The sequence below is a fragment of the Scaptodrosophila lebanonensis genome, unplaced genomic scaffold (assembly GCF_003285725.1).
Source record: "Scaptodrosophila lebanonensis strain 11010-0011.00,11010-0021.00 unplaced genomic scaffold, SlebRS2 tig00000171-arrow-arrow-pilon, whole genome shotgun sequence".
In the NCBI taxonomy this organism is placed as follows: domain Eukaryota; kingdom Metazoa; phylum Arthropoda; class Insecta; order Diptera; family Drosophilidae; genus Scaptodrosophila; species Scaptodrosophila lebanonensis.
This window is the reverse complement of record NW_022060603.1, coordinates 162,264-174,878: the sequence shown is the minus strand read 5'-3', so window position 1 is coordinate 174,878 and position 12,615 is coordinate 162,264. Positions and strand designations below refer to the sequence as shown.

The 12,615-nt window shown below is 40.9% G+C and overlaps 2 protein-coding genes across 3 annotated transcripts; one reads left to right on the top strand and one right to left on the bottom strand.

Moving 5' to 3' along the window:
- Positions 1 to 43: 43 nt before the first annotated feature.
- On the bottom strand, positions 44 to 6,624 carry LOC115629941 (raf homolog serine/threonine-protein kinase Raf). The gene is made up of 7 exons (XM_030526550.1): positions 6,308 to 6,624; positions 5,827 to 6,248; positions 4,870 to 5,735; positions 2,060 to 2,185; positions 1,849 to 1,992; positions 1,277 to 1,650; positions 44 to 1,209 (listed from the first exon to the last, which is right to left on the bottom strand). Exons 2-7 carry the CDS (start codon positions 5,984 to 5,986, stop codon positions 627 to 629), a joined length of 2,253 nt encoding a protein of 750 aa, XP_030382410.1. The 5' UTR covers positions 5,987 to 6,248; positions 6,308 to 6,624; the 3' UTR covers positions 44 to 626.
- A 1,005-nt stretch (positions 6,625 to 7,629) lies between these two features.
- LOC115629940 (pre-mRNA-splicing factor 38B) lies at positions 7,630 to 9,891 on the top strand. 2 transcript variants are annotated; one of them, XM_030526547.1, is made up of 6 exons: positions 7,630 to 7,800; positions 7,986 to 8,123; positions 8,208 to 8,332; positions 8,470 to 8,605; positions 8,766 to 8,872; positions 8,962 to 9,891. In XM_030526547.1, the coding sequence occupies exons 1-6, from the start codon at positions 7,788 to 7,790 to the stop codon at positions 9,631 to 9,633; spliced, it is 1,191 nt and encodes a 396-aa protein (XP_030382407.1). In that variant the 5' UTR covers positions 7,630 to 7,787; the 3' UTR covers positions 9,634 to 9,891. The 2 variants fall into 2 exon arrangements, with proteins under 2 accessions (XP_030382407.1, XP_030382409.1); XM_030526549.1 differs by lacking the exons at positions 7,630 to 7,800; positions 7,986 to 8,123; positions 8,208 to 8,332 and having other exon boundaries at positions 8,499 to 8,615.
- Positions 9,892 to 12,615: the final 2,724 nt, after the last annotated feature.

The window sequence follows — 12,615 nt, the reverse complement described above, 5'->3', positions numbered from 1 at the left end:
TATATATATATACATATATATTGTATTTTTAATTTCGATCAGCTAGTTAGTTGTCTAACATAAATATACGTATGTACATATGCGCGTTTGTATGTATGTAGGTTTAGCTTACATTAGTTTTTGCACATATAACAGAAATGCTCATCGAAGTTGCTTCAGTTTATAGCCTTTGTGTTCGATATTTATATATGATGTATATGCATACACATATATATTTTTTTTTTATTATAATAAAGAGCAGCAGCAGGTGCTGAAGCTGAGGTCAGTTCGAAGGACAGCGTCACACATTACAACGAGAACAAGAAATTTGTGTACTCACACATATTTAGAGGCGCATGCCTTCCACAACAATCCATTTTCCCTCTTGCTCACACCTATTAGCGTTCTCTTTCGCTGATTCGTGTGTGTGTGTGTGTGTGTGAATGCGTGTACATTAAACATTAACTTATTGCTGCTTAACAAGAATTAAAAAAGCATCTCTGTGCCTCCTAGTTTCCATTCTCCTTCATGCCAGGCTTGCGACATATGTATGTGAGTGTGTGTGTTTGCTTGTTTGTGTGTGTGTGTTTGTGTGTGTAGTAAGTACAGGTACAGCAGCATATTGTTCTCCGGCGTTCACTGCTCGTTTAAATATTCCCAGCACTATTGTAGAACTGGAAATTATTAAAATTCACCGGTGTCTTGGGACTGGGACACATATAGAGGAAATCGTCGTTCTGGAGCTGGGATTGGGTTAAGTTTGGTTCGCTGGCACTGCGATGGATTTTAGGCAGGGTGCGGAGCATATTTTCCAGCATGTTGAGCAGCGGCCGAAACAGAGGACGCTCCTTAGGATTATATTTGATGCAATCCTCGGCCAGACGTTTGAGAGCCTGCGGCGCATCCGAACGGACCTGCGTCATATCGGGACGCAGCAATCCTCGCCCGACCATAAACAGTATTTGATCCTTGTTGCTAATGAGACAATAGGGCAGGCACTCGGCCAGCAGCTCATACATGACAATGCCAAATGCATAGACATCCGATTGGAACGAATACGGATTTAGCTCCTGCATGCGTATCACCTCGGGTGCCATCCACAGAATGCTGCCAGTGGGTTGGTTCGCTTGCTTCTCACCGGACCAGCGCGTCTTCGCGGTGGCCAGACCGAAATCGCCAATCTTAACCGACAGATCCTCGTGCAGGAAAATATTGTTGGACTTGAGGTCTCTGTGGGATAGTTATGCGAGAGATTGTATGACTGATTGATGATGATTATTAATTTCGCAGCACATACCTGTGTATAATATTCTTGGCATGCAAGTAGTCCATGCCCTGCGCCACCTGCCTGCCGATGTCAATGAGCGTGTTCAGCTTGAATTTTGTCTCGCTGACATGGACATGCTTGTAGAGGCTGCTGCCCTCGCACCATTGCGTCACAATGGCCAGTGAGGGCTTCGAGACGCAGCCCATGAAGAGCAAAATGTTGCAGTGCCGCGTCTTCTTCAGCATCGCCACCTCGTTCTTGAAGGCCTGCAGTTGGGCGGGACTGGGTGTCTTCACATTCAGTGTCTTCACAGCCACGGGTCCATGCCAATGCGCCCGATAGACTGTACCAAAGGAGCCGGAACCAATGCGCGGGCCAATCAAAATCTCCTCCGCTTGGATGTTCTATTCAAGTAGCCAACAAATGTAAAAGCATTAATTCCTTTCTACCGTCCATGTTGATTCACAAACTGGTTTCTTCCAGCCTACATACATAGCCGAAAACTGTAATCTACTATATGTCTATCTCTTACATATAACCCTTTGATAGTTCTAGAAGTTTGTTTTAAAAATGCATCCTAAAAGATAAATATCCTGGCTTACCCAGTTCTCCTCCGAGCTCTTGTTGTCGCGCGAAGAAAGTAAATTCTTGTTGCTCTCATCGGCGGAACGTGCGCGCGGTCGATTGTGCTTCAAAGTACTCGTGGGCGAGGCCTGTGTAGAGTTGGAGTGATCAGTGCCCGGATGCTGTGGAACAGAAAAATAGTTGGTAATCGAATTGCCAATCATTAAGAGAGCACTAGTGTCGATTTACCGGCAACGGCGGCCTAGCCTGCATGAGGTTGCGCTGCGTCTCTGTGGGAACGGAACGTGTGTGATTAATGCACACATTGGGTGCCGAATTGGAACGATCGTCTTGACTAATGCGTGGTGGACGACCCTGTGCAAAGAAAAGAGCCATTAGTCATTAGTTACAGCTAATTATACATTCAATTCACAATGCTTGATATTTATTAAATTTTGTGAATTGCAATAATTAAATAAAGTCTATGTGTTAGAAAGAGTGAGATAGGGCATAGATTGAAAAAATAAAAGTTAACGATCTTCAGACGACTTCTCATTTCCAAATTCGATCAATTTATGTTAAACCGAATTTGCCTATCTATATGTTAAAACTAAATTGGCAGCTTAATAATTCTAATCTAGGGTATTTATAGCCTGTTTAACAAATTAGTTAACTGCTGAGGAAATGTTGTGTGTTCTTATCTAATCTAAGTTCGAAATGATCCTCGATGTTATATATCGGAAACGAAAATCGCCATGACAAATATCGATGGAGCGATAAATCGAAAAACTTAACATCGATTTTGAATAAAAATTTCTTGAATTTAAAACAATGGAGAAAAAGGTTATGTCAAGCGGGCTCAACTCTTAATTTAAGACACTTAAATACGCTATACCCACTCCTGTGGATATTACATTCGCACTAAACTAGTACACCCTTTGGTTACAAGGTGTAAAATTAAACAAGGTGCCCATTTTGGCATTAATTATAAGATTTTAATTGAAAAGCATGTCTTGTGTTTGATAAGTTTAATACACAATTACAAAGTTTTCTTATATGTTAATAATCCATTCAACGATACTTAAATTATTTAAGAATATTTATTTGGAGAGCTGCTCTGGCAGCATGCAGCTATGCCGCTCATTTTAAATACATCCTGCCGCTGAAAGAAGCCTTCGGCTGGCGCAGAAATCCCAAGTACAACAAGATAGATACTTCTCGGCAATATAATGCGCATGTGGAAAAATCGTTTTAAATGCATTCCATGCCTGCAAACGTTGTAATCTGCAAGCGGCATTTTTAAATAATCGTTACTTACTTTGGCATGGTTCCTTAGCAGTTAGCACATTTTTATATTTTATTTATTTATTTAATTATTTATTTATTGATTTATTTATTTATTAAGTAAATCAACAATAGTTCTGTCGATACATTCCATTATAATTATTTATTTATTTATTTATTTATTTATTCCTAGTGCTACAAGAATGATTCTTATAAATTAATGCACTAGTCACATTAATTAAATTTCCTTAGATATTATTAAAATTCAAGTGATTTCATTAGCGTACTTAACCTATTTATATTAGATACATTTTAATTATACATAAATTTAAAGTGTATTTGGTTCTTATTTTTAATATTATTATTATTTTATAATCAGAACAAAAATGTTGCCTACTGAGTGTAAATGTATTAATATTGTGCTCTTACTTTATTTCATTTTGGTATTTTCTTGATAGTGCGCATGAATTCTATTTCTAAAATGCGTTTCATTGCTGATTGTTTTTAAGCCATGCGGTAACTCGTTCCACAGACGAACAGCAAATATAAAAAAGTGTTTTTCGGAACAAGATAATCTATATCTTATGCTGACTATATTATTTGTTCTTCTTGATGAGGTAAATGAAATTTTGTCATACAAATAATTCGGTTCTTTTCGAGTAATGGTTCTGTGAATAAAAATTAGGGTCCTAAGTTTAATCCAGGAGTTAAGAGTCAAGTTAAAAATTAGTTTTGCGTATTCCGTTATGGATTCTCTTCTTTTAATATCAAAGACATAACGTGCAATGCTGTTAAAGGCTACTTTTAGTTTGTTCTGGCTTACGGCGTCAGAGTTTCCGAATAATTCTACTCCATAAAATAGTGAGGGTAACAAGTATGTCTTAGCAATAAGGAGCTTGAGTTTGGCTGGGAGGAAATTCTGCGTCAAAGAGAGAAACCTAAGTGCACTATACGTTCTTCCTACAGCATTATTAACATGATTGTGCCATGATAGTGTCTCATTAATGATTATCCCTAAATTTTTTGCCTGCCTTACGTAAAAATATATAAAATATATTTTAACATTTTATATATATTAAAATAAGAAATTACAGCACAACTTATATGTACATACGCGGTTTTACTCTTTATAAGCTTTGTGTATTTCCCGGGATTTTTCCGCTTGGCGGCAATATCCGTAGAATTGATGTTTTTATAAAAATCGATCAGAGCATCGAATCTAAAAACATCGAGGAAAAATCTAAAACAATCGCTAACGTAAAAATCGATACATCGATGCACCAATTAATCCTATATAGCTACAGTGCGCCCATTTTGATGAAACTTCGGATACTGATGAAGCACTTTACAAAACTCCCAAATACTAGATTTGCTTTTTTCTTCTCTTGTGGCCATTACAACCGGATATCGGTCTTGGCAGTGTCCAGTAGTTGCCAGATTGTTCTGCCGTGTCGGCAGTACACTCGAGTCTACCAAGGTAATGAACATAAAAAAAAATATATAAACAGACGAATTTATAACCTCCTCCTTTTTTGAAGTCGGTTAAAAAAAGTTATCCTACTAAGTGTGATTTTTCCGGCGATCGTTTCTATTTGATATAATGCACTGATCTAAATAATAATTTCTTACGGATTTGATTTCATTTATAAAGTTCAGTTGCTAGTTTCGGTTTAAATGATTGTTTGCGTTCAAACTTCATATATGTAATTTAAATCCGAACTAATTGTTTAAGTGATCTGTAAGGCAATTTTTCAATTAATTCCGTAGCTACTCACATTAAACCGCACAGCTGCGCCACGTCCTGGAAATTCTCCACCATCATTGGATTTCCCGGCCAGAAGAGTTTGATAGTAACTGTCCATGGAGAAGGGCTGGCAGAGCATAGGGACTCGGTAGGCACAGCGCTGATGGAATCGGAAGTTACATTGGCTGCAGTAGAAACCATTGAAGAGGAGCCGTCGACAGCCCTCGCAGAAAACGAGCGAGAAGAATGTCTTGCGTATGAACTGATGCTTGATGTGGGTGCGTATGGGGAACTTATCCAGCAGCCTCACATAGATCTCCTCCACATGGAGCGTGCCAATGTCCGTGTTCCAGGGTATGATGATATGTTCGCTGCTATTCGAGGTGCTAACTTCGCACATGTCAGGTGTCAGTTGCCGCAGCTTCAGAGCCTTCCTCAGAGCATCGCAGAGACGCACGCCCGGCACCACCTCCACTGAGGTGCGTTGCTGGTTGGGTAAATGGGCGCGCAGCAGAATTTTTGGCTGACGCGTCAATGTGCCGCATTGGCTGGCCGTGCCGGAGGAGACAAAGCTGGCCGTGCCGGAGGAGACAAAGCTGGCCGTGCCGGAGGAGACAAAGCTGGCCGTGCCGGAGGAGACACAGCTGGCCGTGCCGGAGGAGACAAAGCTGTCCGTCAAATCACTGCCATGACGCCATGGGAAATGGGCCCGTTGACGTTGTTGTTGAAATATTTGCGTTTGATTCTGATAATGCGGCTGTTGGAGGCTCTCAGCTGTAAGTTGTTGTTCGCTCTGGCTTTGACATTCCTCCTCCTGTTGTTGGGCATTTAATTGCTCCATCAGCTCATGCTCTTTAGCCTCCAACTCGTGCAGTTTGGAGGTCAGCTCCTGGTATTCTAAAAAAAAAAAACAAATACATACATATATGTTACACACACAGACGCACACAAATTGCAGCTGCACAGCTGATGGGAGATGGCTGGCTACCTGTTAAGTACATCGCTGGTGGCTCCTGCAGATTCGCAAACTTGGCATTGAGCGCATCGATATTCTCACGGGTCACATGCTTGACCAGCTGAACGTTGTGGAGCTCCTCGGCTAGGGGGTCGTAGAGCTCGCTCTCTGAGCCCGATGATTCGCTTGACATTTTCGCAGCTCGCTCACGCACAACTTTACCTCCGCCTCTCTACCCACCACTACTCTCTACACCAACGCCTTCCACCTACACTTACACCACCCGCTTGACCATGACCGTGAACACGACTTTTCTCGGTATTTTGTTGGTGTTTCTGTTGTTGCTGCTGCGCTTTTTAGAAGCTGCTCGGCTTTTTACACCCACGACTGCCACTTACAGCCTACAACAACAATGTCCAGCTTCTGACCGTCAGTTTCAAATTTACGGCGAATTACTAGAATTTGCAATTTTTTATTGTTTGGAAAGACTGGTGTTGGTGTGCTGTTGCTTTACTTTTAATTGATTAGAGCAGCGAATCAGGTAAAACACTTTTCCTTTTTCCTTTACATGCACCCACACACGCGCACCACAGTATGTGCATTAGGGTATGTATAATTTTTAATTTGAAGGTCGGTCGCTGTCGCTGATTCGGACCGCGCAGACTGCGGTTAAATTAATATACTGGAGCGTGCTCATTCAATAAATGCATTTAGCGCATTTCATTTTGCAAACGATACGATTTGATCTGAAAACTGCAACTAAGTTACGCGTATCCGCGAATAAATAATGTCGTGTTCTTGTTGCTCCTCCTGCGCTTCTGCTTCAGCCAGGGAGATGAAGCACAACTCTTAAGTGTTGCAAGGTAACGCACACTAGAGCTGTGTCGTTCATTTCAACGGTTCATTTATTGGAACTACTCAGTCGTATCGGCGATAACTATTTTTTTAATTAGCTGCTTGGCTTGTCATTGAATGAACCATAAATAAGAAACACTAATACAATTTTCATTTATTTAATTGAATTAATTACAGCTTATTTATTTGTAAGGATTGAGGGCAGATTTGGGATTTTGTGTAACAGCCATAAATGAACGAAAATGATCAACTCTTATAACAGTGCTCAGAAACACCTGTATGTACATTTTCGATAGCAGCGATAGGCAAGGTGAAAAAGTTAAAGCAAAAGGTGAGAAAGTTGAATTAGTACAGAATGCCGCAAACAGAACAAGTGGTGGGTAAACTATTTAAGCACGGCAAATGATTCAACATTGACTGGAAATAGTGATTCTACATTCCACATTCACAGCAAGACAATGCCAGAGGGGTATTTGTCGTGAAATTGTTTGGAGATTTTCCATAAATGTTCTGCACACGGATCGAATAAAAGTAAATTTATATTAGTTTAATTCCACTTACGTATGAATGAATGAATTCAAATTTTAACTTATTTAGAATTGTAAGAAACCAATACCACTGATATGCTCAAGTGGAATTATAAGCTTAATAATTCATAATTTTATTGGATCTTAGGACAAATGCTTTGGGATTTGTTGCTAGATATGATCCAAACAATCTTTTATTAAACAAAGTTCATATTAAAACCTAAAAAATATATTTGATTCGTTTATGGAACTTGTGTGCACTTTTTTTGTGATAGGCAAAATAATTAGAAATTGTTATCCCTTTAAATTTCACATTTTCTCAATATTGCCTGTACAGCTAAGCAGTGACTTGTGACATTGTCACCGATAGGTGAATGCCTTTCATCTCGATGTAGCGCATATCGAGCTGTCGATACGATTCCAACATCCCTGTGACGCGCAAACTCGCTACTCTTCATGGCCTTTTCTCGGCAACTAAACGTTTGCAAATTCAGCTCTGAGGCCGTTCTTTTGCCACTGCTGTGAGGTGTGCGCAAAATAATAATATCAAAATTAATGTCAATTTTCGACTACTTGTAAATTGCACTTTGGAGATTGGCGCAAACTGCAGCCATGGTGGACGAAGGTAAGGTAGTGTGTGTATATATATGTATGTATGTATATATTTCAGCATATCTGCATGTGTGTGTATGCAAATGTGTTTGCCAGCTGCCCCGGCAAGCCAACAACTCACAAACATTAAATAGCGTTGGAAAGAAAGATAAAAAACCGCGCCAATACTTAATGAATGAAAACGTAACGCTTTTGCAGAGTATTCGGCGTCGTCCTCGGCCGGCGGCAAAAAAATGGGCAAGCAACACAATACATTGCCATTCTGGGGCAATGAGACTTCGATGAATCTGAACCCACTGATACTTGCAAATATACAGAGTTCCAGCTATTTTAAAGGTGAGTGGAAGTGTGGAAGTGAAAAGCCAACAACAACACACATACAAATCTATATCGCAACTGTTGCAACTTGATCTATTGCAGTGCACTTGTTTAAGCTGAAAACCTATCACGAGGTTGTCGATGAGATCTATTATCAGGTGAAACACATGGAGCCGTGGGAGCGCGGATCACGCAAAACATCCGGCCAAACGGGGATGTGTGGCGGTGTGAGTTGTTTATGAAATGTAGCGCTTATCGTTTTGAGTGCCCCACCCGCCTGAAATGATAATTTTTGGCAAATTAGTGGTGGTGGTGGACTTTCCCATCTATGCTTCTGTTCGTCCTAATCATGTCCTCATTACAGGTGCGTGGCGTTGGCGCCGGCGGCATCGTTTCCACAGCGTATTGTCTGCTCTATAAACTCTACACGCTTAGATTGACGCGCAAGCAGGTTAATGGACTGTTAAATCATACAGATTCAGCCTACATCCGGGCACTAGGTAGGTGTTGGTAAGTCGCATGAGTTCAGCCGTTACTCGTTGCTTGCTCCTGCTCCTCTCGCCCGGCCCTCTCGTCTAGGCCCACGGCCCCCGTCTTCATTCTATGCACCTCTAATGCTGCCTCTTTCTCTCTTACTCGTTTGACTTCTTATTCATCCAGGTTTCATGTACTTACGCTACACCCAACCACCGGCAGATCTATATGATTGGTATGAGGATTATCTGCAGGATGAGGAGGAAATTGACGTGAAAGCCGGTGGCGGCCAGGTGAGTCAACTGTATGAGCCCCAATTACATTTTAAATAGCACGTCACATGCAAGCAAACAACTAATCATTTATTCCACAACACCCACAGGTGATGACCATTGGCCAGATGGTGTATCAGTTTATGACCAAACTGGATTGGTTCTCCACGCTCTTCCCCCGCATACCGGTGCCCATTCAAAAGCAGATTGAAAAGAAAATCGAGCAATATTGTCGTGAGCAGGGCATCACGATCAACCAATTAAGTTCTGGACGCTCGGCATCAGCCAACAATGCTGGGGCGCACAATGCAGCAGCTCAAGCCGGTCCAGTGGCAGCTGGAGCTGGAGGAGCTACTGGGGACTATCAAGACTACGGAGGTGATCGGGGGCGTGGTGGCGGTGGTGGTGGCGGGACTGGACGTGGTGCCTATCCGCCAATGAACTATCACGATGATCGTGACTATTATGCAACCTCTTCAAGTTCGTCCTATGCCCGCAGCTCCCGCTATGAAGATTGCCCGCCGCCGCCACCACAATATGCCGCCTCATCGGATCGGGAGAAGGAGTATGGCAGCCGCAGTGAGCGGCATCGCAGCAAGCATAAGAAGAAGCATAAACATCGTCACAGCTCACGCAGTCGTAGCAGAAGCCGAAGTGGCAGCCGTAGTCATCGTAGCGAGCGGTATGGCGAGCGCAAACGTGAGGACTATGAGCGGAGCAGCCGGCATCGACATGAGGATCACCACCACCACTACGAGGATCGGGAGCGACGGTACCGATGAAAACAGACAGAGACACGCCCATCAATTTTAAAATAATCTTTAATTTTTTTCCTTCTCTTTACTCATTGCATTAATTGAATCGAGCCTTGGCTCATACTCAGGTTGAAACGAGACACACACATAAACTTACATATATAGACAACAGCGCAAGCCAGTTGTGGCTTATGGCTATATTTTTTAATTCTTACGCTAATTGAACAGTTTCCAAGTTGTGTTTGATTATATACAAATAAAGTCAAAAGAAACATTTGTTTAAAATTCGGCGCTTTTCGATTTTTAGTAGTGTCGATTGTTAGCTCGAGTTGGGCTATCGAAAGCGCCGTATAAGTGGCAGCACCTACAACTTCTTTGTTGATAATCGTTTTTGCAGCCATATCGGTTACATTGAATATGTTAAGTGAAATTATGAAAAGCGTCAAGATGCATCTGATAGCAATGAGAAAATTAATAAAAGCAAAATGGCTATTATTTTCCAGGAAGTGAAATTCACATTTGGCTCAATGTTTGTCCATTTAATTCAAGAATTGACTATTTTTTTATTCCATACACAATAATAAAGTATAATGCATAAATCTGTTTAATTTTATATACTTTACATGTATATAAGTATTTCTAAATAAATATTTGTTTTTATGCCAATACAGTTAAAAGTAATGTTTTTTCAGAATTGCACGAACAACAATGATAGACAACGATAGCCTGCCTTAGTGTTATCGATTGTTAGCGCGCTAGTTGGGTTATCAACTAAATGCGCGGTTCACGATGCAACACCTTGTTGACAATTCTTTTTAAGCCGGGTCGGCTACAGAATTGCTAGCTGCATTGAATATGTTAAGTGAAAGTATAAAAGGTGCCTGTGTAATAGCAATTAGAATATTAACAACAGCTGCCCAGAATTGTGCAGGTTATTGGCAAAAGTTTATTTTATGGCGGCAATGCCGGCATTGACATTTATGTATGGATGTGTGTATTTATGTACCTTCGCCTCGATGTTTGTCTACTGGATGCAATTACTTAATATTTGTTTATCCCATTCACATTCACATTCACAAAGTGCATGCGTTTTCTGTTTATTTTTATATGCACAATATATACATTTTACAAATATTTGTATGTATGCATGCGTGTACACCATCAGAATTTGTGTGTGTGTGTGCGAGCTTTGCGCTAAATTATAAACAACAGGCCGCAAAGCGTAGATTAGCACAGAGTGCAGCTTACATACATAAAGAGTGTATAAATGTATATACATACGTACATACATACATATGTATGTATGTACTTTATGTGTGAGAATTTAAGTCAGTTTCGGTTTCAGTCTGTAAAAAAAAAACAACAGCAGCAGTTGCCTGCGCACAGTTAAACGCGAAACAAGCGACACTGCCGTCGTCGTTGCCGGTCGTTTTTGTTGTTATCGCCACCGCAACCGCGTTCTCGGTTCGACCGTTACAAGACAACAACAGGAACAAGAAAAAACAGTGCCAAAAAATTGATTTATAAAGTATAAGAGTATACGAGTATATTTGCATACGTTTGCAGCTGTTGTTTAACGTTTTTCGCAACGCGGACGCACGCACATACACGCACCAACACACACACACACACATGCAGTCAGTCACCTGCATTTAATGTGTTTCTTTTAATTGATCAATGCCAGGCTTTGCGAGGCAGTGTGCGAAAATTGTAGTGAATGAAGCAACAGCAGCGCACAATATACATACATACATACATATGTAGGTACATACATATGCACATAAATACGTGTGCGTTAAAAGCTAGGTTCTGTTTTCTGTTAACCATTTCAGAGGCGCAAGCGCACGCGCGCCTTCGATACATACATATGTATATACTGCATACGTGTGTATGTGTGTGTGTGTGGCCCAAATGACATTTGCACGAAGAGGAAGAGAAAAAGAATATTCTGCTTGACCCCCTTTCCTCTCACTGCTCTCTGCTCGCATTCTGGCAAGCTTTGCGGCCAAAGCTTTTAATTAAAAGTTTACAACCAGTTGGCCAGATAAATATTTATGTATGTATGTACGTATGTATGCATGTGTGTGCTTGGTTGGTTATTTCGGTCAGTGGGCCAAATGCGCGCGCGCTTACACACACACATACATTGCACAGAAATACAGCGAATGAGCACCTCAAGCGGCCGTTATCCTTCAAGTCGATTTTCTTCTTCTTTTTTTAGTGTATTTTGCTATTTCGTCAATTGCTTTGACGTAATTTCTACTTAAGCTGTTAGCCCATTTATGTACAACAGTCACACACACATACTATGTACATACCTCGATTCAGTGTGTCTGTGTGTGTAGTGTTTGCGCATTTAAGCTGGCTGCCCAAAGTGGTTTTGATTTCGCAACCAGCTTAGCAGAGGGAGGGGAATGGGGATTGCCTACAGTTAGATAGACGCCTTCAAGTCGCGATCCATTCCACACGTCATACAGCAGTGACTATCAGCGTCCAAAAGCGTCATTCAGTCAAAGTCCGTAAGTTTGATAGAGAGGTGGTAGTCAAGAAGCAAGGGAACTATTTGCCATGCGCTTCGATGAAGTGTCAATGCCCTTCCCAATATCGACTTTCGTATGTATCTACATACATATGTATGGTATGTTTTCTTAACTCTCAGTGAAAGCATAAAGAATATTCGTATAAGGGGTTTGTTCGTGTATAAAGTAGTAGCGCCTATCTAGAATTGTGCACCTGTTTTGAAAGACGAATCCATGCAGTGCAACCAATATGATTTCCATAAGATACTATAGATTGTAAAGTAAATTTCACTGCTTAAGTCATTCTTTATTGGGTTTCAAATTCCTAGTATCGTAGCAGACTTCTTAAATGCATTTTGCAATTTCCTTCTGTGCACAAAAGGTTTTACATAAAAAAACATTAAATTATTGTTTTGATTACCTTTTAGATCCTATTTTTATAAATCAGGCAAACTAACTGCCCGAATCCATTTTTCAATATTTTGACATC